At 38.4% G+C, this 22944-nt stretch overlaps 1 protein-coding gene across 2 annotated transcripts in view; it reads right to left on the bottom strand.

Annotated features, from left to right (window-relative positions):
- Ralgapa2 (Ral GTPase activating protein catalytic subunit alpha 2) overlaps positions 1-22944 on the bottom strand; it is a 315000-nt gene that overhangs the window by 130158 nt on the left and 161898 nt on the right. For both annotated transcript variants that reach the window (XM_070006662.1, XM_070006663.1), the window contains 4 exons: positions 14426-14554; positions 7487-7615; positions 6597-6655; positions 4468-4576 (listed from right to left, as the gene is read on the bottom strand). In XM_070006662.1, the coding sequence (XP_069862763.1) occupies positions 4468-4576; positions 6597-6655; positions 7487-7615; positions 14426-14554 (426 nt within the window). The remainder of the gene's footprint in view (positions 1-4467; positions 4577-6596; positions 6656-7486; positions 7616-14425; positions 14555-22944) is intronic.

Raw genomic sequence — 22944 nt, 5'->3', positions numbered from 1 at the left:
AATAGCTAGGTCTGAGCCACAGGCACCCAGATCCTACAGGCACTTTCTATCACTCAAATGCCCTGGACTGTTTCTACCTTATGGGGTACAAAATATCACTGCCCAATGAGGTCACTACCCTCATCCAAAGCTGTGGTAGCCTACTGCTTCCAGCTTTACAGCTTCATCCTGTTCTCCTGCTATATTTCCTTCACAGTCTAGGATTGCTGGACTTGTTGGACAGGGCAATTGGACTTGTTTGCTATTCTCCTGCATCACTGTCATATCCAAAATATCTCACAAGGTCTCATCAGGATGTTCCTGGTGTGCTTAAGGGGAGGATGAAACATTGAGGGAGAAGAGAAAAGAAGTAGGCACTTGGCAAGGCTCTTAATTCACGAAACTGGAAACAGACAACAGGACAATAATGAGAGCTATGGCAGAAAAGGCAAAAAGGTGTTGGGCTGAGAGAAGGAATAGGTAGAAAAGGCAAAGAGAAGGCAGCAAGAGGGCACAAGAGCTAAGCTGTGTCTCAAAGAATATAGATGGAGTGCCAGGTCCCCTCCATGCAGGAGGGAGAGCACACACACTAAGGCAGCAAAGGCTTAGGGCGGATGCCGGGCACCAGTGGCTCACGCCTGTAATCCTAGCTACTCAGGAAGCTGAGATTTAAGGATCGAGGTTCAAAGCCAGCCCGGGCAGGAAAGGCCATGAGACTCTTATCTCTAATAAACCACTCAGAAAACTAGAAGTGGCACTGTGGCTCAAGTGGTAGAGCACTAGCCTTGAGCTGAAGAGCTGAGGGACAGTGCCCAGGCCCAGAGTTCAAGCCCCATGACCAAAAAAAAAAAAAAAAAAAAAGGATTAGGGAGGACTGTGAGCAGTGTGATAACTGACACGTAAGACAGGACTGTGAGCAGTGTGATAGTACTGACACATAGACAGAGAGGTGGAGAATGGCAGGGATGAAATAAATCATTCATTCATACATGTAGGCACATAGCCATGGAAAACTGACAATGTAAGCACAGAATTAAAGGCACAAAATGTACAAATAGTTCCTATTTTCCAGGAACTGGTAGTGTCACTGGGCAGCAGAGAGTCCTATGAAGTACACTAGCTTGTAGGCTATCTTGGTCAGCCGAGGGCTGGCAACCCTAGTCAGGAGGCTCAGTGACCACCAACACAGTGAGTTAGGTGATGGACAGACTTGTGGTAGGGGAAATAAGAGAAGGGAGTTGGAGGAGAGAATAACAAAAACAAACAAACAAACAAAAAAACATTAAAGCCTGGAAACATTGGTGGGATAAGAAGAAAAGTCACTTTTACTTGAAGAAATGGAGTAAAAGGAACCTCAGATAAGGCTGAGGGTGGCTGATTCAGGAAGGCAAGGCTGGGTAGGTTACCTGAGCCTGAGCAATATGTCATGCTATGGCACTGGTCCCCATCCACAAAGGTGGGATGGCCATGACTTCATGAAAATATTGGTGGCACAGAACCACCACACACTTGTGGCCCATGTACTCCCCCATTAAACAGAAACTGGATAAATGGAATTCTTTGTGCAGTAACCCAGATGGACTGATTTCACTCAGTGATCTCTCTCAGTGCTTCTTGCTTGTGGCAAGAGGTGAGGTTTCATTAATATACCTTGGGAAAAGTACTGCAGACATGGCTGGAGGTGGCTTTCCATATCCATGGACACAAATGGAGCGCCTTCATGGAGTATTTTTAAAGGGCATGGTAACAAGCAAGATGGTATCAGAATCCTTTTAGGGCTCCTGCTCTCTGTGGAACAGACAAGAGCTGGCTGGGGCCAGGCTCCAAACATGGCCTGCTCTTCTTCATTTCTATCCTTCCTAGCCCTCTTCTCTTCCCGAAGTGTCTGCTCTTCTTTGAGTTCTTGTGGCACTTCCTCCCTTCTATTCCTCAGTTCTTAGATTTATGTGCTATGGCCTTAAGTAAAATAACCCAACTGGCGCAGAAAACTCAGAATCAGAGAGAGATGGCCTCAACAATCCATATTTCACTTAATGCATTGTTGACTATTAATAAAAGTGATCTACTTAGCTATATCTTGGCCGTCTAATTTCCTGACCCTTTGCTTAGCACTTCAATCTGGGGCTACTACTTGCTCTTCACTCTCCCTTGTCTTAGTTCTAAACTGGAAATGACAGCAGTACCCATCCAGCAGGGGAGTTCTGTGGGGCAGGCCACACACTGTGCTGGACAGTGCCTGACAGAATAAAGACTCAATAGTGTTACCATGTTTTTCTGATATTTTGTTTTTCCTCCGAATTACAGAAATATAGTGGAAATTTAAGAACTTAAAGAAGAAAAGAACTAAAAGAAGACAATCGAGTGGGGCAGTGATAGCTCATCCCATACCAGTTCCTGTAATCCTAGCTACTCAGGAATCTGAGCAGGAAAGTCCATGGGACTCTTATCTCCAATTAACTACCAAAAAGCTGGAAGTGGAGCTGTGGCTTAAGTGGTAGGACACTATCCTTGAGCAAAAGAGCTCAGCGACAGTGCCCAGGCCCTGAGTTCAAGCCCAAAACTAGCACCAAAAAAAAAAAAGAACAAAATATATCTACCATATAACTCCAGTCTTCTTTACTTTAGTCCTCTGCTGTTACCAGTTTCTACTTTTGTTCTAGCTATATAGAAAACTACAAATACACACATACATACACACATATACATATATGCACACATAGATAATTTGTAACATGCCACTGAGTTATTAAGTCTTTTCAAGTAAGATATAAAAGGGAACTACCTTCTTTTAAGTATGCCTGTCTAGTTTTAAGAAAAATTGAAAGTTGAAAGGCAAATCTTACAATTGAAAAAAATTACTTAAAAATAAATTGAGATCTGTATTGTTTTTCAAGTTATATCCAACATGTTTCACTTTAAAAGTTATATGTGAATATTCCTCGTAGCTGGAGAGTAAGTATAGTGCATATTTCAGTTATGTAAAACCCCAGATATGTGACGAGAGTCTCCCGGGTTTGACCAGACAAGCTCCTCAGGCTCCCAGACAGTGTACTTTCCTCCTCTGTGAAGTGAAGGTGGCAGTGACAGTTCACCTCCCAGTGTGGTTCTAAGTATTAAACATCATGGAAAAGGTCAGGGTCAGACCCTGCTCAGGCTGAAGGCAACACTCTCCTGTAGTTTCATGGTTGAATAATTTTAGTTTTAACATTCCTCATCAAGGAATCAGCAGTAGGCATTTTTCCAACTTCAAGGTATAAACAGTACCTTCCACCCTGCCCAAGTATTGTGAAGCAGGGAAGGGCAAGGATGAGGTGATAGGGGTGACTGGAGTATATGCTTAGGGAACAAGAGGCATTAAGTTTAGTCAGATAAGGGCCAGATGAAGGGGTGGAAAACCACTGGCTGATTATTCTGTGGTCTTAAATACATAGTACCTAAAGAGTGGAAGAGGAGCTGACACTGTCCTAATGGTGATTGTCCATAGCTGTAATTGCTGTTACTAGTACAGTGACATGTGGCAGGCAGCAAGGAAAGGCAGGCAACAACAGTCTGAACATTGATGTAAGACAGGTGGTTCAGGATTTGAACTTTGGTTCATTTGGGGGATTCTATAGACCTGAACAAGCTCCTTAATGTCCTGGACCTTCATTCTCCAGCTAGTAAAATGAAGACACTTTTCTTATTATTGAGAATTTCCCCCAAATCCCTTAGCATAATGCCTACTCCACATGAGGCACTCATCTGTTCTGGAAGTACAAAAAGGACAAGGCTAGTTATTATCACCATTTCTAAACAGGAGCAGGAAAGGACAGGAGATGAGTTCTGGTTGTGGAAAATAGCCTAAGTGTATAATTGAAAGTTCATTTATGTCTTTAATATCACACAGATCTGTCTTTAGTGCTGGTTCTGCCACTGATATCTGAATGGCCTTAAACTTGTGACCTAATTTCTCCAGGCCTTCATTTCCTAATATCTACCTTGCAAAGCTATCATAAAGATTTGCCTTATATGATTGTACAATAAAATATGGAAGCTGACCTCAATAATAAAGCAAATAAAGAAAGCTGTACTAAAATGTCTAAGGTTTAGCAGGCCGCTGAACTCTCAGGACTCCTACATGGAAATTGTAAGGGCTATTCCCAGTTCTACTGAAGAGACCAGGACTTGAAATATCACTTTCTTGTCACTCTTATTGACAGATAGAAGACTTTCTCCTTTCTATATGAGCTGCCCAGCCACCAGAAGAATGCTATACGGCTACTAGGATTGGTCCAGGAATACTCAAGTCAATGGCCTGATTGCACCTGCCAATTAGGAAGAAACCATTAGTGGTCTTACAGCACATTAACCATGGCTGGCAGAAAAGAAATTTTGAATCACTACCTCTTTGTAATGTGAGGAGTAACAAAGATGGAGCTGATTCAAAATAAAACTAGTTAAATGCCAGAGGTATCTTAATGTCACATTAGCATTATGAAATGGTAATACCTTCAAAGTTACACCTATCACATTGATGGCCTCTTTCACCTGAGGATGGTTGGTACACTGTACAAGCTCTTCACAAATCCAAACCCCGAGGGAGCAAATGGCGATGCATCTTTTTAAAAAGAAACAGAAGGAAGAAAACTCCCATAAATAAATGTAATGTGCTAACTCTAAGTAGCAAAAATTACAGATTCATCAACAGGATTCATTCTTGAAAGAATAGAGGAGAAATGTTCAACAGGCTAGTTTTCAGGACAAATGAAAATGGATAATGATTAGCACTTAACTATTTCTTGAAATAAGTGACATTTTCTGATAATTGTCACAACCCACTTATGACTTGCTTTTGCTAAATCTAATTTGTTTTTACATTTTATTGTTTTAAGATATTTTTGAGGAGAAATCATGAACATGACACATTGAATATTGACTCTGTACTTGCTTTACAATAATATGTACAAATACCTACTACATACATAAGACAAACCCTACATTTTATTTTAAAGTATATTTGGATGCAACTTCCAAAATAAATCTCAGTTGTTTCTTTTAAACATTGTGCTAACACACACATCCTTCAAAGATAATATCATACCATGCATACATTTTGATTCTATTTGAACCCTAATGAAATCTGGCTTCTACATTGAAGAAAAAGTTATTAGTGGAAGCAGAGGGTAGTTTGCCAAGACGTGTTCATAGTTTGAATGTGGTAAATGCGGAAAACTAATATAGTTGAGACTTTTAGTGATAATATTAAAAAAATCAGAATGTACTAAAAGTTTCATAGACTAAAAAGTACATATAACTATAGAAATGAAAGAGACAGAAGAATAATAGGGACAACTTAATATGATAGCATATTTTAAAACTTATATGAAATGGACAAATTCCTACAAAATTTTAATTTATCAGGAGAAAGAGAAATGGGTAGAGAAAGACAAAATGATATTAGCCAAACTAGATTCAGTACTATGTTATTCAAACTGAGTTTTTCTCGAGGTGTAAATTTAGTTTAATAAAAGTAAATTGATAATGAGCATATAGCTACTAGCAACAGCAGACTAAGGAATGTGTTTGAAGCCATAGTCTGAAGATTACTGAAGAAGTTAGTTGAGATATGGTAATTGAAGAACCCTGAAATCATCAGAGTCCACAAGACATTGAGGAGTAATGAATGTTATTTTGGCTAGTTCCAAAAAGGCAGTAAGAGGCTGAGTCGCATGCTGGTGATTTTATAGACCTGGAAGCTGAGGATAAAAGACAGATGCTCATCTCCATCAGCTTTAGCTTTTACTGCAAGAGAAGAGGTAAGAACTTTTCATCATACAGGTAGCCTAGAAAACCTATCTTAGTCACAGACTGCTGACACTCCCTGACTCATCCAAATGTTTTCTGACATGAACAAATATCTCCTTGGGCACAAAAATCATCACTAATTAAAAACCATTGCCCTGGATGTCAGCTGCTCATGCCTGTAATCCTAGCTACTCAGGAAGCTTAGATCTGAGGGTCATTGTTTGAAGCCAGCCTGGGTAGGAAAGTCCATAAAACTCTTAGATCCAATTAATCACCAAAAAGCCAAAAATGGAGCTGTGGCTCAAGTGTTAAGAGCACTGAACAAAAAAAAGCACAGAGATAGTACCAAGATCCCAAGTTCAAGCTCTAGGACTGGTACACACACACACACACACACACACACACACACACACACACACACACACACACACACACACACACACACACACACACACACACACACACACACACACACACACACACACACACACACACACACCCGTCGTCGTCGTCATCATCATCATCATCATACATACATACAAATATATGTCACTTTTGTGAATTGTTTATTCTTCCATTTTCCTTCTTACTGGAAGAATTGGGATACATCTACTTATTTGTAATCTTGTTTTTCTTATACAAAAGATGGTATGACATGTAAAATATATCTATATCTAATCATTTTCACTTAGTTACTTTTAAGTAATCAAGCATACCAACTTTCTCATTTAATTCTTACTATACATTTATTATAAGACTAGTGAGAAGAAATTTTTTGAGTAGTAACTGTTTACATAAAAAATAACACATCTTAAAATTCTTAAACAGTTTACCTTGCACATTCATTTGGTTCTTCAGTAGCATTCTTCAGTAAAATATTTATGAGGTAATGCTAAAAAGACAAAATAAAATAAAATAAAAACTTTGTGTCATAGTTGGTTTCTCACACATGCTGATCATGTTCCAAACACTGGGGAGCTATGAAGAGCCAGGGAACTTGAGCAGCTCTTCAGCTGGACAACCTGGGGGAAGGAGAAACTCTGGGTTCATCTCTGTTGGGGAATCTCAGAACAATTAAGCCAGACTAAGGTACACTGTTGTGGGGTATCCAATGACAAATTCACAAAGCAACTGACTTCTAGATAGAAAAATCTTCATTTTCTTTTACTTTGATTGGATTATAATTTGTTCATTCCATTATACAATATGATCATGTATTATGGATTGATATAATCATGTATTATGTATTATGACTGATAAATGCTGATATATTTTTGTTTGCCTCAACAGTGAACTGAGGAAAAAGCACATGCTTACTCTTATTTACCAAGAAAAAATTTTGGCTTCCAAATTATTACTAATATTTAATCAGGCCAACAACAGATTGAATACTTAACTTACCAACAATCTGATATAAATTCATTTGATACACTAATGCTGCATAGTTAAGGAAATAAAATTATTACAAAGGCTAATTCATTCCTAGGAATGATAAATTGATCTGACAAAAAACACTGGAGGAAAAGAACTATCAGATCTAATTGTAATATGATGTGTATGCTATGTTTATAACCCCTGAAACAGACTTCTGCAAACAACTACTGAAACATTTAAAAGGCCAAATTTCAGGGTTAAGTAGATCAAGGCATAATTTGGTAGCTATCCTCATATAGCTAGAACTATAAAATGCTGCACCTGAGATTTAGTCAAATGTGGTATATACCTTGACATCTTCAGTTCCTGAAATGACCTCATTTACTTCTGGCACTGATCGAAGTAAAGGAATCTCCTGATAGGTATTTGGAAAGCAGACCAGAGAACCAAGGATGGTAAGAGCTTCAGAACGAGGTGCCTGAACACAAGAAGAAGAACATGGAAAACAACAATAACATGGTTGTGAGACATATCTTTATCATTATTTTATTCTGGGTAAGAATTACTAAGCTATGCCTGTCTGTTTTCCTAGTGAGTATTTAGGCAAGTGAGGTTTGCCTAAATGAAAAAGCAAGCTTCCAAAGTATAGAAAATAATCACTACATTTGGCACAAACAAGTGGTCAGCAGATTCATTCAGAACTAGAAAGGCAAATGGCTCAGTTGTAACTGCTTTACATTGTTTTAATGCTCTGGGTACAGAGGAGTAAATGAAATCAACTTAATATTATGTTTGTTCTGAAGAACAGTTAAGGAAATTTATAAGGAAAAGAGGGGGGTTGGAGGCAACTATGAGAAGGTAGAGAGAGAAGGACACCTAGGAAATAACCTGTTTCATCAAGAACTACTTAGCAAAATTATGTATAGTGAGCTACTACTGTATCACTAAATCTAATGAGATACTAATCATTTATTTGTCCATAAATAAAATTTGGCATATGTTAAAAGAAGTATTTCATTATATTTTCATTCAGAAAACACTGACTGGCAGCTATAATTATCCAAGGATGGATAGAGATAGGATTACAAAGGTATGTGATCCAGCCACTCAACCATCTGTCCATCTTACCATCTATCCAGATGACCCTCTTATCTACTATTTTCTAATAATAACAATGGGAAATAACACTTCAGGAGTACTAATTCTGTGCAAGCACTGTTCTAAGTTCTCTAATAAGCATATTCTTATAGAATTACTCCAACAATCCAATGAAGTAGATAGTATTATCAGTCCCATATTCCATCACAAAACAGATAGCTTTTCAAAATTTTAAGGCTATCTAACTTCAGGCTTTCACAAGGCTTACGTTGGTAGGCACATGGGTATGAAATAAAACTTCCTTCCCTCAAAAAGAAGGTAGTATGGCATGTAGGGTCAGGGAGGAGAGGTAAGTTAAGAGTTGTACACAATTCAGTGAGGCATGTGCTGTGGGAACAATACACTGGAAATACAATTACGTCTTTTTGACTTAGACTGGTTCTTATAAAGACACAGGTAAATAAAAACATAAAGCAGAAACATATTTATAGAATGAATAATCTACTTGTGATGGTCAGGAGATATTAAAACTTCTTCTAAAAGCTACCCATATGAGTTATGAGTCAAAAAGGCTAGCATGAGTGAAGGAGTGAGCTGAGTGGGCAAAATATACATTGAAAGCAGCAGGAATGGCAAAGGCAGAAGGATCTAAGGCACCCATGGAACTTTAAGAGGCTTCGTGTATATAGCACCTAGAGAGTACGCAAGTGTGCATGCAAGCACTGGAAGCTATGACTGGAGGGCACTGAGCAAAGCATAGAGCTGTCTGGGAAGAGAACACAGACAAATGGCACAGAGCTCACTAGTGTTTAACGGCCCAAGCAGGATAGTATAAATGAATGCCAGCAAGAAGAGAATAGTGTCTAGAACTCACAGTAGTATAGTCTAGAGTGATGACAGCTTGGAATGGAGCCATGACATCAGAGATTAAGTCACTATATCTCTAATGTATTTTTTTAATTATGAAGATTTAAAACTACTATGTCAAAACCCTAAGATCTGCCAAAGTCAGAAACAGTGAATACATTTGCCATTGAGACCCCAGTGGTCAGCATTCAGTCTAATCTTCTTTGTGCTCTCTGAAGCACTAATTCAGGGGACAACCCCTTCCCACCTAAGCACACTTCAATCCTGTGGCTTCTGGGATACCTTTCTCAATTCCCAAGGGTGACTTAACAGTATCCTTTACTGGAACTTCCCATTTCCCCAGGACTTAAATCTGGGATATTGATCCCAGTTCTTTGTCTTATTCCTTCTGAGATTCTTATTCACTCCCAAGGGGTACTGTGTACTATAAAAGGCCTCCTGCCTGCTGTTAATTCTCCACACAACTCTCTATTCTAGCCTTCTCCTGACCTCCATATTTGTGAACCTGACTCATTCTTCATTAGTATTCAGAGTCAAAAGGCATCTTAGGACGAGGTGTGCTGGCATATATCTATCATCTCAGCACTTAAGTTGCTCAGGCAGGGGGACTGAGAGTTTGAAGCCAGCCTGAGCTATTTACTGAGTGGTAGCGTGCTTGTCTAGCATGTGGGAGTCAGAAACTCAATCCCCAGTAACACAAACAATGCATCTAAAGTGCGGCAAGCCTTACCAAGCAGAGTTCTGCAATTCTGTGTGGAAGTGCCCTGCTTCCACCACTCTGACCGCTTACTGCTATTTTTACTTTTTTTCCCTCTCTCTCCCTCCCTCTGTTCAGTTGATTAATTAAGATGCTGAATATCAACAACGACAGGGATTTGCATGCTAAGCATGTATTCTACCACTAAACTACATACCCTTTCCTTTAAGAAAATTTTTATGTTAAGAAAACCTTGAGGAAGTGGTGCTGTGGCTCAAGTGGTAGAGCGCTCACCTTGAGCTGAAGAGCTAAGGGACAGCACCCAAGCCCAGAGTTCAAGCCCCACGACCATCAAAAAAAAAGAAAGAAAGAAAGAAAGAAAACATTGAAACAGAGAGAATAGAATATCCAACTATATTCACATCTAGATTCAAGATTTTACCACTGTTGCCTTATTTATCCTCTCGATTTTTTCCTACAAACTTTTCATCTGGGTGCTGGTAGCTGATACTTGTAATCTTAGCTATTTAGACAGCTGAGATTTGAGGACTGTAGTTCAAAGGCAGCCAAGGCAGGAAAAGTCGGATCTCCAATTAACTCTGATCTCCAATTAACCACCAAAAGGCCAGAAATGGATCTGTGGTTTAAGTGATAAGAGCACTAGCTTTGAGCAAAAGAGCTTAGAGACAGTGCCCAGGCTATGAGTTCAAGCCCAAGCCTCCCACAAAGAAAACCCTAAAACTTTTCCATTTCAATAATTTAAAGCCAATTCAAGACATTGTGCCATTTCACCTTGATGATCCTGAGCATCTCTGCTTCAAGCTCTTTCTTTACACACATCATTCCTGACATGTTAAATGTATCCCTCATAAGATCAGAGAGTTTGGCAGTCTTCACCACAAGTGGAATGTAGCTACTATAGTTTTGAAAAGCTCAGTACAATAAAGGACATAAAGGGAGATTTCAGGAGTGAAATTTCAATCAGAACTCTTATAGATCCTCTGCAATTGGCCTCAGGAAAAAATATAATGATGGCTGTCAGTGAAAGACCAATGGTGAGGGTAGCAAGAAAGGTGAAGACTATAGTCTCTATGGCTTGATGGGTGATTTGATGTGGGGCTATAAAAAAGCATATAAAGTAATTTATATACTTAGGGTTAAGGTGACAGGCTATGTGGTGACACTTAGCAGGGAAAAGAAAGAAGATGTTCTGAAATAAGCTGTGGTCTGCTGATATGTGTGGGGATTTGATGTGCCTATGTGATATCTACAGGCATGTTTCCATAGACTTGTGAATAAGAGGGTTGGAAGCTGGGGTCCCCAAAGTGTGTTCTAGGAGGATCACAAGGAATTAATGCTCAAGAAGAATAAGCAAGGACTCTAGGGGAAAAGCAACTACAGAAACATTTGGTTACATAGATAAATGTTAATCTCCTACTATGATTTCGAAATGAGGAAGTATATTTTCCCAGTTATTTCAGTATGAATCTAGGTAAAAATATTCTGAAGGACTATTTAAAATGCTTGTCTTTATGACAGAAAAGTCTGGGATGACAATATGGGATCCTTTTCTGTTTGGGTGTACTGGATGCTTGTCACCTCTGGGAATGTGCAGAGAGAAGGAATAGTGACAGAGGTTATAACCCTGGAGCTGATGAGACAAACAATGGTAAGAATATCACCAGCCCACATCACCGACCCACATAAATCATTTCCTCCCCTCCCACAGTATCCTCCCTTGTACTCCCCAAAGAAACTCCTATTCTGCCTTGGAACACCACAGATTAATTCTGTCTGGCTTTTGAATTTTATACAAATGAAATTCAGTATGTGTTTTGTGTCTGACTTCTTTCACTTAGTATTGTTATGTAACATATCCTTGTTGCTGTTATTGTACATAATTTTCCATATTATGTAGTAATATTCCATTATATTCCATATTATGCACACATTATAGTTTGTTTGGAGCCATTATAAATAATGCTGTGTGTGTATGTGTGTGCGCGCGCGTGTGTGTGACTTGTGCATGCCTCTTCTCTCTCTTGCATCAGTAGGGCAGACCTGTATCACACAGGTACCTCACACTTGAAATTAGCTTATGTTATCTGAAATTTCTGACTGAGCTATGTTCCACTCAAATACCTCTCACCAATTTTCTACAGTTTTAAACTTCAAATTTAAACAAGAGCGTAATTAAAATAATCACTGTTCCTTTATGCAACTCTTAGGTTCACATTCTCACTCATTCTTTACCCATTTTTGAAAAGATTTTGGAAGGTTTACTTTATGTACTCTTTGTTGCTTCTTTTTCCTCCAGCTTTACTGAAGTATAAAAAACAAAAATTAATATATAGTTTTTTATTGTGTTTAAGCAGGTGTGTAAAGGAATCGTCATTCAACAAAACAGTTTATGAATACATACATCTTGGTCAATGTCACCTCTTTCAACATTCTCATCCATACCTCCTGCTACCCTTTCTCTCACACTTCTTAATTTGGTAGGGTATACACTGGATTCTTGACCACATTCTCCCCACTTTTCTCCTATTCATTTGTCCATCCCTTTTCCCTTGACCCTCATCCTGCCTCTTTTGTGTACCCACTTCCTGGTGCTTTATTTTGCTGAACTTTAGTTTTGCCTTTCTAAGGAACCATACTATTTGAATCTACCCTTGAATATACTGTATTTTGGTTTATATATTTGTATATACTTGCATAACATATCGCTCAACATATTTACTTGTATTTTTATAAGCTAAATCCAGCTTCCACATATAAAGGACAACATGCATCCTTTATCTCTCTGCGCCTGAATTACTTCACTTAACATTGTACAGTATCATTCTTTCTAACAGATTATTAAAACTCCATTGTGTATATGTACCATATTTTCTTGATCCATTTGTCCATTGAGGGGCATCTAGGCTGTTTCCATACCTTGGCTATGGTGACTACTGCTGCATTAAACATGTTTGCCTTACTCATGTAACTGTAACCCTTCTGTACAGCATCTTTACAAAAAAAACCCAAACAAACATGGTTGTGCTTATGGCTTTACTGTATCCTAACTTGTAATTGTTTGGGTAAATGCCCAGGAGTGGAATTGCTGGATCCTAGGGTAGTTCTATGTTTAATTTTTTTGAGGAACCTCCACACTGCTTTCCAGAGTGGTTGAACAAGTTTATATCATTGTGTGGTGGTCTTTCCTCTTGGCGAATTTTGAATTTACAATCTATAGTCACCACGCTGTAAATCAGACCTCTAGCACTTATTCACCCTTCATAAGTTTATACATTATGTCATTATTACCTAGCACAAATGACAAGATATTCAAAATATTTTAAAAAAATTATTTCTGCAGGTACTGGTGACTCACACTTGTAATACTAGCTATCCAAGAGGCTGACATCTGAAGATCATGGTTCAAATCTAACCCAGATAGGTAAATCTGAGACTCTAATCTCTAATTAACCAACAAAAAGCTAGAAGTTAAGTTATGATTTGAGTGGTTGAGTGCAGTCCTGAACAAAAAGCTAAGGCTCAGTGCCCAGACTTCAGTATTGGCACAACCCCCTCCCCCCAAGCTCCTAAATACCTAAACCTCCTTCTCCAAACCAAAAAAAATACAATTTTTTAAAAATTCCAAACTTAGGGCCTAGAGTTTGATATCATACACACACACAGACACAGACAGACAGACAAACAGACAGACAGAAACATACAGGCACACACACAGAGGCACACACAGTAAAATAGTAAATACACATCAAACAAAATTTTGGGTACTAGCTGCTCATATTAACTTCAATATAATCCTTGTCAAATAGTAAAGCTCATTTTATTTATACAACTTGAAAGGAAGAAAATGACTCTGTAGATAATCATTTTTACAGAATACATAGGAGAAAGACCATTTAGATTTAAATGAGTATTCGCTCACAAGGCATTAAGATATTGTCTAAATAGTGAAGAGTAAGTGTAGAGACTAAAAATAAATTCTTTTAATAGCCATTGATGCTCATTTAATCTGTATGCTTATAATTTTTTAGTATGATAATTCTTATATAGTTTTCTGGAACACTAATAAGAAAATACATATTCATTTATGATGAACATTTTGGTATTTTAATATTTTAAGAAAATATTTTCAGGGATGAGGATTTAATATGTCTAGCACAAGTTTAGCAGATGTGAGATCCTGGGTTTGATTCCCGTATTTAAAAAATTTTTTAAAGACTTACAATAACCAAAACCTAAACATTAAAAAAACACCCTTTATTGCTAATGTACACTTAAAATTCTCTTTCCTCATTTATACCTGAATTAGCATTTACTGAAAAATATTAATAAGATTCTATGAGACAAGTCCTGCTTCTGTGTAAATGTGCTACAATATTAGTGGGGATATGATTTCTCACACTTTGGCCTTTTGATGAAACGCCTTTCCAGTACTAGTGTGTCATCTTATCCTACAATTTCACACATCAGCTGCCAGGGTATCTACCCTGAGAGCCCAGTCTCACGTTGCACTAATGAGTCAACACCTGTTAAGAGTGGAGAAATCTGAACCTTGTTAGCGATTGTGAAGCCTCCTGGGAGCCTGGGTGTGAGCATTGTCATACTCACCGCCAACATGTCTGTACTGAGGACCCTAGCAGCAGCCGTGATGAAGTCCCCCACCAGCATTGAGAAGCCGGGCAAACCCAGGGAGAAAAAGCGAGTCGGACAGTGCCTTATGATGGTGTTTAAGATATCCTAAAAAGGAAGAACAAAAGTTGCACTGAAATTTTTTAAATTTAATTGTAAAGGTGATATCAAGGGGACCACTGCAATTTTTAAAAACAAAATTTCAAAAGATTATATATACATATGACCACTGTATAACACTCGAAAGGAACAAAGATGGCAGAAAATTTTTGGTGACAAGGTATAGACGGATGAGTTACAATCTTGTGCTCATTTATATAAGAGAATGGACACTCCAAAATGTAAGATTATTGAAAGACTAAACTGCAACATTGAGACAACACTTTCTGCCGTATCCCACTTAAAGATGGGTTCCACCTTCAGAGTGGCTGAACAAGTTTACACGCCCACCAACAATGCAGTAGGGTTCCCTTTTGGCCATATCCCCTCCAGCATCTGTTGTTATTAGAGTTCTTGATTATAGTCATTCTAACTGGGGTGAGGTGGCATCTCCGTGTGGTTTTGATTTGCATTTCTTTTATGGCTAGAGAAGTTGAGCATTTCTTCATGTGTCTATTGGCCATTCTTATTTCCTCTTCAGAGAAGTTTCTCTGTCTTTACCCCACTTATTTATCAGGCAGTTGTTTCTTTGAAGATTTGTTGTTGAGGGATTTAGTATTTTGAGTTCTAAGTATATTTTAGATATGAGACCCTTGTCCGTTGTATGGCTAGTAAAGATCTCCCAATCTGTGAGCTTTCTATTGATTTTGTTAGCTATGTCCTTTGCCATGCAGAAGCTCTGCAGTTTCATGCAATCCCATTTGTCCAACCTTTCTTTGATTTGTTGTGTTTCTTGGTCTTTATTAAGAAAATTTCGGCCTGTGCCCAGAAGCCCTAGAGTTTCTCCTATTCCTTCCTGTAATGTTTTCAGGGTGTCTGCTTTGACTTCCAAGTCTTTGATTCATTTGGAGTTGATTCTGGTGCAGGGTGATATTTAAGGATGCAGCTTTAGTTTTCTACAAGTATATTGTTGGTGGGAGTGTAAACTTGTTCAACCACATTGGAAAGCAGTATGGAGGTTTCTCAAAAGACTACAAATAGAGCTCCCCTATGACCCAGCAATCCTACTTTTGGGCATTTACCCAAACAATCACAAACAAGGCCATACTAAAGCTACCAGCACAACTATGTTTATTGCAGCATTATTCTCCATAGCTAAGATATAGAACCAACCCAGATGACCCTCAGTAGATGAATGGATCAAGAAAATGTGGTGTGTGTGTGTGTGTGTGTGTGTGTGTGTGTGTGTGTGTGTGTATAAATATAAATATAAATAAATGGAATTCTATGACTCCATCAAGAAGAATGACACCAGTCCATTTGTTAGGAAATGGAAAGACTTGGAAAAAATTACACTTAGTGAAGTAAGCCAGACCCAAAGAAACATAGGTCCCATGGTTTCCCTTATTTGCAACTAGTATATGTCTAGGATAATCTAACCGGACAAATAGAAAAGGTCAAGCCATGCATATATGACCATATAAGATGGTGCTAAGGGAAATGAACCCTAAGATAGAGACACGAGGTTTTATCTTTGTTGCTGTTGTTTTTAATGCACTTATAATGTACTATGTGATTTCTTTTGTTTCTTTCATATGTTCTTCCCCCATGGTATAACCCCATTTTCACTGGGTATTTGATTCTGGTACCCTGCATCTTGCATATGCATTTTCTAATTTGGGGAGGGGAAGGGAAATAACAAAATGCTAAAACGGATACAGGCTGGCCCATTGTAACAATGAGATGTACAAAACACTATGTTAAAAGGGATCTTTACAACTTCAGGGTGGGGGAAGGGAGGAGTTGGAGATGTGAGGAGGGAAGGGACGGCTGGGGATAAACAAAAGAGGGGGTAACAATGCTCAAGAGGAAATGTACTCATCTTACTCATGTAACTGTAACCCTCTGCACAGTATCTTTACAATAAAAATATAATAAAACCTTCAAATATCTGTCACTAAAGAATAAGCATATGTTCTGTCTTTAGCCTTCCATCTTCAGAAGTAAAAGCGGTGTTTCATTTAGAAAGTCTTAATGCAGGTGTAGAGGTGAAAATCATAACTCTTCAGGTAATTTTATGCACCAAGAAATGGGACTGTAGGGTGGGCCCAAATGATGTTGTGATACAATAAGGAGTTGTATGGATCTGAGCACAGATGTGATAGCAAGGTGCAAGTACACAGTGCAAGAGTAGCATCATTGGCCTGGAAATCTCATGTCCTTCTGTAATGGCCTCTTATTGATGGATGGCTATTCCCTTAATTACCAGCTCTGTTCTGAAACAGTAACTTCCTGCCTGCCTGTGGTCAACACTGACCACTAGACAATGTTCACACCATCATGGCCAAGCCATACCTGAAAAACCATATGTGAGTGAGGACTGAGTAGGTAAGTGAAGTGAGGTATACACATGTGTGAGCGTGCACATGTGTGTTTATGTGTATTTAGTAAGTCTTTAGGGAGAAAAAAATGACCTTTTTTGTATGAAGTTTTTAATCAGGCACACATTAATCAACCACACTAATGTATTATAGTTATGTGACTTGTAGTTATGAACATTCAGAAATAATAATGCCAAGTAATAAAACACAACCTCTGCCTTCTTAGTTTTTAGTGCCTATAGATGAAAAATCAGTAAAAAATAATTCTGACAAATGCAGCAATGGTATTCACTAGACACTATGAACTATACAACTTGTAGGAGAGGGTAGAAGGGAAAATCTGGGAGAGAGCAAAGGAAGGGGTGACATTGTCAAAAAAGAAATGTACTCTTTAACTGACTTATATAACTATAATCCCTCTGAAGATCATCTTTGTAATAGCAATAATGAATTTTTTAAATTCTGGTAGAAATAATTGAATTAGAATAAAGTAGAGGCAACATGCTCAATTCTTACATTGGTTTAATGATTTTTTTTTTTTTTGTCAGTCGTGGGGCTTGAACTCTGGGCCTGGGTACTGTCCCTCAGCTCTTCAGCTCAAGGCGAACGCTCTACCACTTGAGCTACAGCGCCACTTCCTGTTTTCTGGTGGTTTATTGGAGATAGGAGTCTCACGGTCTCTCCTGCCCGGGCTGGCTTTGAACCGTGATCCTCAGATCTCAGCCTCCTGAGTAGCTAGGATTACAGGCGTGAGCCACCAGCGCCCGGCTGGTTTAATGATTTTTATATAGTAGAAACTTCATTTAACAACTAATCTTGAAGTACATTTTTTAAATGTTCAGAAGACATTTTTCCCCCAAGCCTAATTTTCCCTATATGGCTGACTCACTTAATTTCTATAAATCACACTATTTATATTCTTAAAATGATTCTAGAATGCTTAATCTATTAGAATTTGCATAGGGTAAATAGTTTAGCAAGTACTAATTTAAAGTTTGGGCATTTTAGTGGAGTTTATCCTATGCCAAAAACAGACAGGTAGGTAAATAAAAGGGAGGAAGGAAGAAAGGGAAGAAAAACCTGAACCATATTTCTTCTCAGTTAATGTTTAAACCTGCTTTAATCACGTCCTGTGACATACTTCAGGGTCAGTATCAGCCAAGGCAAATATTCTAAGGGACTGAGCAGATGGATGCTGCAGTTTAGAAAGTGTGTAGTAAACTCATGCTCCAAGAGTGGAACAAAAGATCCACCTTTTTTTCTTCTTTAAAAAATATATATAATTAAGCCTGATTAATGCCCTGGGCTCCTCATCACACACCTGTAATTACTCACAGAGGTACGTATTGTGCTGGGCCTTGTCTCGAAATATCAGCCATCAAGCTATCCGGCAACAGATGGAAGCACATTTCTGTTGACATATGCTGCCATGAAAGGACTCATGCAAACCTGGCTAGCAAGGTAGCAGAATGCCATGCATTTGAAGATTAATAATGCAAACAACCATAATGTTAACTTTGTTATGTTTGTGTTAATTCCATCTGTTGAGATGAGAAATTAAAACCCTGAAGCCTATGGGTTTTATAATCTTTAGTACACACTTAACTCAAATGAGCCATTTTGACCACTGGAATTTAGAGTTTTTAATGTAAAAAATGCTTTTCTTGGTTATGTTTATGGAATGAACTAAATCCTTTAACAAGCTCAAGCCAGAATTTGTAAATAGAATCTGTTCTTGCTTCATAAGATGTGTATGTGTAAAGGCAATGATCTGTAAAATGGGGCATTCAGAAAAAAAATATTAAGTTGCCATTGATGTGAAAGACAACAGATATGCATAGAGCTGTGATAAAATCACATGGCTTGTCTCAGCCCCTGGACCTGAGCCAGTCACTTTAATGGAACCTGTTACTGTGAGCAAGAAGATCAGAAAGACAGGGTGCAATAACAGATGGCTTGCCTACCATACTCTACCACCCACGTTAAGACAGGAGGAGAAGCAGAGCTAGTGCTGCAGTCACCACAGGCAGCACTGGGATGGGGTTAATGTGAGGGTTAAATGAGGGGGCTATATGACCAGTCACCCAAATTGCAGCCATACACTCATCTCCACTAGGATGGAATAATCCAAAGATTCAACTTTGAGATAGTATTTTAAAAATTAGGAATAACCTTGTGGTACTCAAAAGGGTAACTGCATCTCCCAATAGAGGGATAGCCATGAAATGCTCCACTTACAATGGAAGCCTTCTTTCACCTTCTCTTCTATAAATGTAAGAACATAGTTGTAATGGATCTTTAAACATATAAATATCTTGAGGCTCATATTTTCCTCACAGCCTCCAGGGCTTCGTATAAAAGTGGATGACACAACCCACACATCAATCATTCATGTATATGATCCCATGCCTTTTGTGATATTCACTTTCAAAAGAACATGATTTGCCTAGTCTATTTCTCTAAATGGCACACACTTTTTGAACTTAAAAAATTCTGGAAAATGATTTGTCAGAAACAGTAAAAACTTTTTAAACCAACACAATATCGGTAAGCCAATAATGAATTGTTTTTTCTAAAAATGTCAGTGCCTGATAGAAGTTCTTTGTCTGAGACAAGTTCTGCTTTTATTTATCTTTTTTTTGGTCAGTTGTGGGGCTTGAACTCTGGGCCTGGGTACTGTCCCTCAGCTCTTCAGCTCAAGGAGAGCGCTCTACCACTTGAGCTACAGCGCCACTTCCGGTTTTCTGGTAGTTTATTGGAGATAGGAGTCTCACGGTCTCTCCTGCCCGGGCTGGCTTTGAACCGTGATCCTCAGATCTCAGCCTCCTGAGTAGCTAGGATTACAGGCGTGAGCCCCCAGCGCCTGGCTTATTTATCTTTTTAGCTGTTCCTGGGGGTTGAACTCAGGGCCTTGTCATGCTTAACTGTCACTCACAGATGGTGCTGTACTATTTGGGCCACAACTCTACTTTTAGCTTTTTGCTAGCTTTTTTTTTCGGTCATGGGGCTTGAACTCTGGGCCTGGGTGCTGTCCCTCAGCTCTTCAGCTCATGGCTAGTGCTCTACTAGTTGAGCCACAGTGTCATTTCTGGATTTCTGAGTGGTTTATTGGAGATAAGAGTCTCATGGTCTTTTGTGTCTGGGCTGATTTTGAACCGCGATCCTCAGATCTCAGCCTCCTGAGTAGCTAGGATTACAGACATGAGTCACCAGAGATGAGTCTCTTGGATTTGTCTTCCTGGGCTGGCTCTGAACCTCCCTTCTCAGATCTCAGTCTCCTGAGTAGCAAGCAAGGATTACAGGTATGAGCTCCTGGTACCCAGCCATGTTCTGTCTTTTAAAGAGGGTGACTATATTGGTGCTAGGAGAAGATTCTTGTAACAACACCATCTAACCTACTGGAGTGTATCACAAGGATAAGCCAAGACAAGAGAAAGGATTCTATTTGAACTGTGTGATTTGCTGTTACCCAGTGCTGCCTTTCCAATGCCCACTAGTAGGAATGCTCTTCTACTCAGACTTAACTGGCAAAGAATTGGGGTCATGAGGCCTGAGTTAAAAAACTTTTGTGTGAGACTGTGAGCAGATCACATCATGTCTGAGGTCTTATATAAACCAGGATGATCTCCCTCTTAATGACTGGAATCTAATGGAACATTAGATGTAAAGATGTATATTTGTCAGCTGAAAAGGACCATACAGAAATCAGCAGAGCAGTGAGCAAAACATTTTTTCCAACAGACGAAAAGATTGTGAAGGACTTTATAGAATCTAATTCATAGTTGCTATAATTTAGTAAACCATTCTCTGATCTACTAACAGCGTACTTCCAAAATTTTCAAAGAGGATAAACATTCTCTTGGGTCACACAGAAGACAAAAAGATCTAGAAATGAGTGCTTCTGAACACTGTCCTTAACAAAGCATTATAGCAATTAGGCTTATTGCTCATTACTTGCAACCCCCCCCCCAAAAAAAAAACAAAAACAGAAAAATGTTCACTTCAAATTTTCTAGGTTTCATTTTTCTGAGGAATTCTAGAGCTTACCCCTAAATAAGTGAGTATGGAAGCAATACTATAAATACACTAAACAATAAATGAAACAGTAAGTTCAATGGTGAATGGAATCTAAAATAGGAATTAAGTATATTGTTTAAAGCTGACCACAATGAAGCATAGATAAAAGTCCTTCATATGCTTTTGTGCCAAAGACATAAACCTGCAAAATGTCACATGGTGAACAGACTACCAAACTGGTATTTTTTCCTCATTTTGGTAAAAAGCCCATGTGCATGCTACATGTTGAGTATGAGAGACTAGACTGTAGTAGGATGATAATTGTATATTTGCAGCTTATCAAAGGAGTCAGGTTTATGAGAAAGTAACTGGTGAGAACATCTGTCCTGTATCACTGATCTTGCAAAAAATCAGGTAATTCAAATAGAGGTGTGCTGTTTCCTTTCCTCTAAAGCACAGTTCTATAAACACAAACCACATTCAGCCCAGTAAATGAATCGCTTTAATTGAATGCTATGTACACAGTAACTGGAAAAACCATAAGTGATAAGAAAAACATATGGTGATGGCAGCAGAAATTGGTTTATTCATTTTGCATAGTGTTGTTTCTTTAGTTCTGTTATAATTGACCTTTAGAATAATAAATGTGTAAAATAATTTTGTTTATTATGACTTCAAATCTTCCAACAATTACACAAAATGAAAATTTAAAAGGAAGGATTCATTCTGGAAGCATTTCTATTGTTTACATAATTGCACAACTATAATTTAGTGCTTGTGTTGTTATGGAAAATAAAAAAAAGGCCATTACAGGCCATTTCAATTCAAAATATTGCACAGTGGTGTCAAGAAATCAGGGAAAATGTTCACACTGAAACAGTTTAAAGTGGATTAATCCTGTAAATAAAAACATTTCAATATAGTATACTATGAAATACAAATGCTCAAGAAGTAGTCATCCCTCAAACTGTATTAGAAATGTTGCAACTGTACTTGCACACCAATTACATATATATTATTCACTTAATATTTGCTCACAGCTCAGCAGATGATGGTTGTAACACAATAGCCAGCCATCTGTCTCTCTGCCTTTCCTTTGCAGACTTGTGCCTGCTTCTCAAGAGCAAACAGATCCGTTTATTCTACCTAAAGCCACCCAATTCCTCCATGAGGCCAAACAGAACCATCAAGAAATAAAATCTGAGCATGCAATATCATTTAACTCCTTATTTAACTTTTTACTTCAAGAAAACTACAATGTTATAGTAAGATGACTTCATCTCCATTTATAGGGAAAATGCCTGTCTTTTATCTTGTAGAAGCTATTTTAGAAAATAGGGATGTGAGGATCTGTCTGTTCCAATAATCTGTCTTATAAAAACACATGACTCACTTCACACTTGCATGACTAATTATAAAAAAATTGAATGCAGAGGGATATTTTTAACCCTAAACTTGAATGTAACACAAATTTTGTTTGCTTGTACCAGTACTGGGGCTTGAACTTGGGGCCTCACATTTTCATGTGGATTTTACTCAAAGCTGGCACTCTCCCACTTGAGCTAAACTTCTACTTCCTCTTGTTTTCTTTCACAATGAAAGGCAGCCACAATTTTGCGGACATTGAGAAAAAAATTGTAAATATCAATTATTGCCTGAATGGCTGAGTTATGAGAGCTTTAGTGACTAGAAAAAGAGATCTGAAGAGTTCTCCAGACCCAAGGTCTGATCTTCTCTCTCTTTCTACTGAGTATCTGCTGCTTCAGCTCCATGTGCAAGGTCATCCTTTACAGGGCTCTACCTATCCTTATGATGGCCCTTAAAAAAAAAAGCACAGCAGAACATAGTAGTTTGTTTGTCCAGAAAAGTCATTAGAAATAAAAGATAAAGCTGCAAATTACTTTCAAGATCTGAGCCACATAATGTGTGGCATGTACTATACATTCTTTATTAAAATGGTCAAGTATGGTACAATCTGGGGAAAAAGCAGATTTTTTTTTC

This window comes from Dipodomys merriami, unplaced genomic scaffold, assembly GCF_024711535.1.
Source record: "Dipodomys merriami isolate MVZ:Mamm:240054 unplaced genomic scaffold, mDipMer1.0.p SCAF_7, whole genome shotgun sequence".
Classification (NCBI taxonomy): Eukaryota; Metazoa; Chordata; class Mammalia; order Rodentia; family Heteromyidae; genus Dipodomys; species Dipodomys merriami.
Note: the sequence above shows the minus strand (reverse complement) of the source record. Positions and strands in the feature narration are given on the sequence as shown.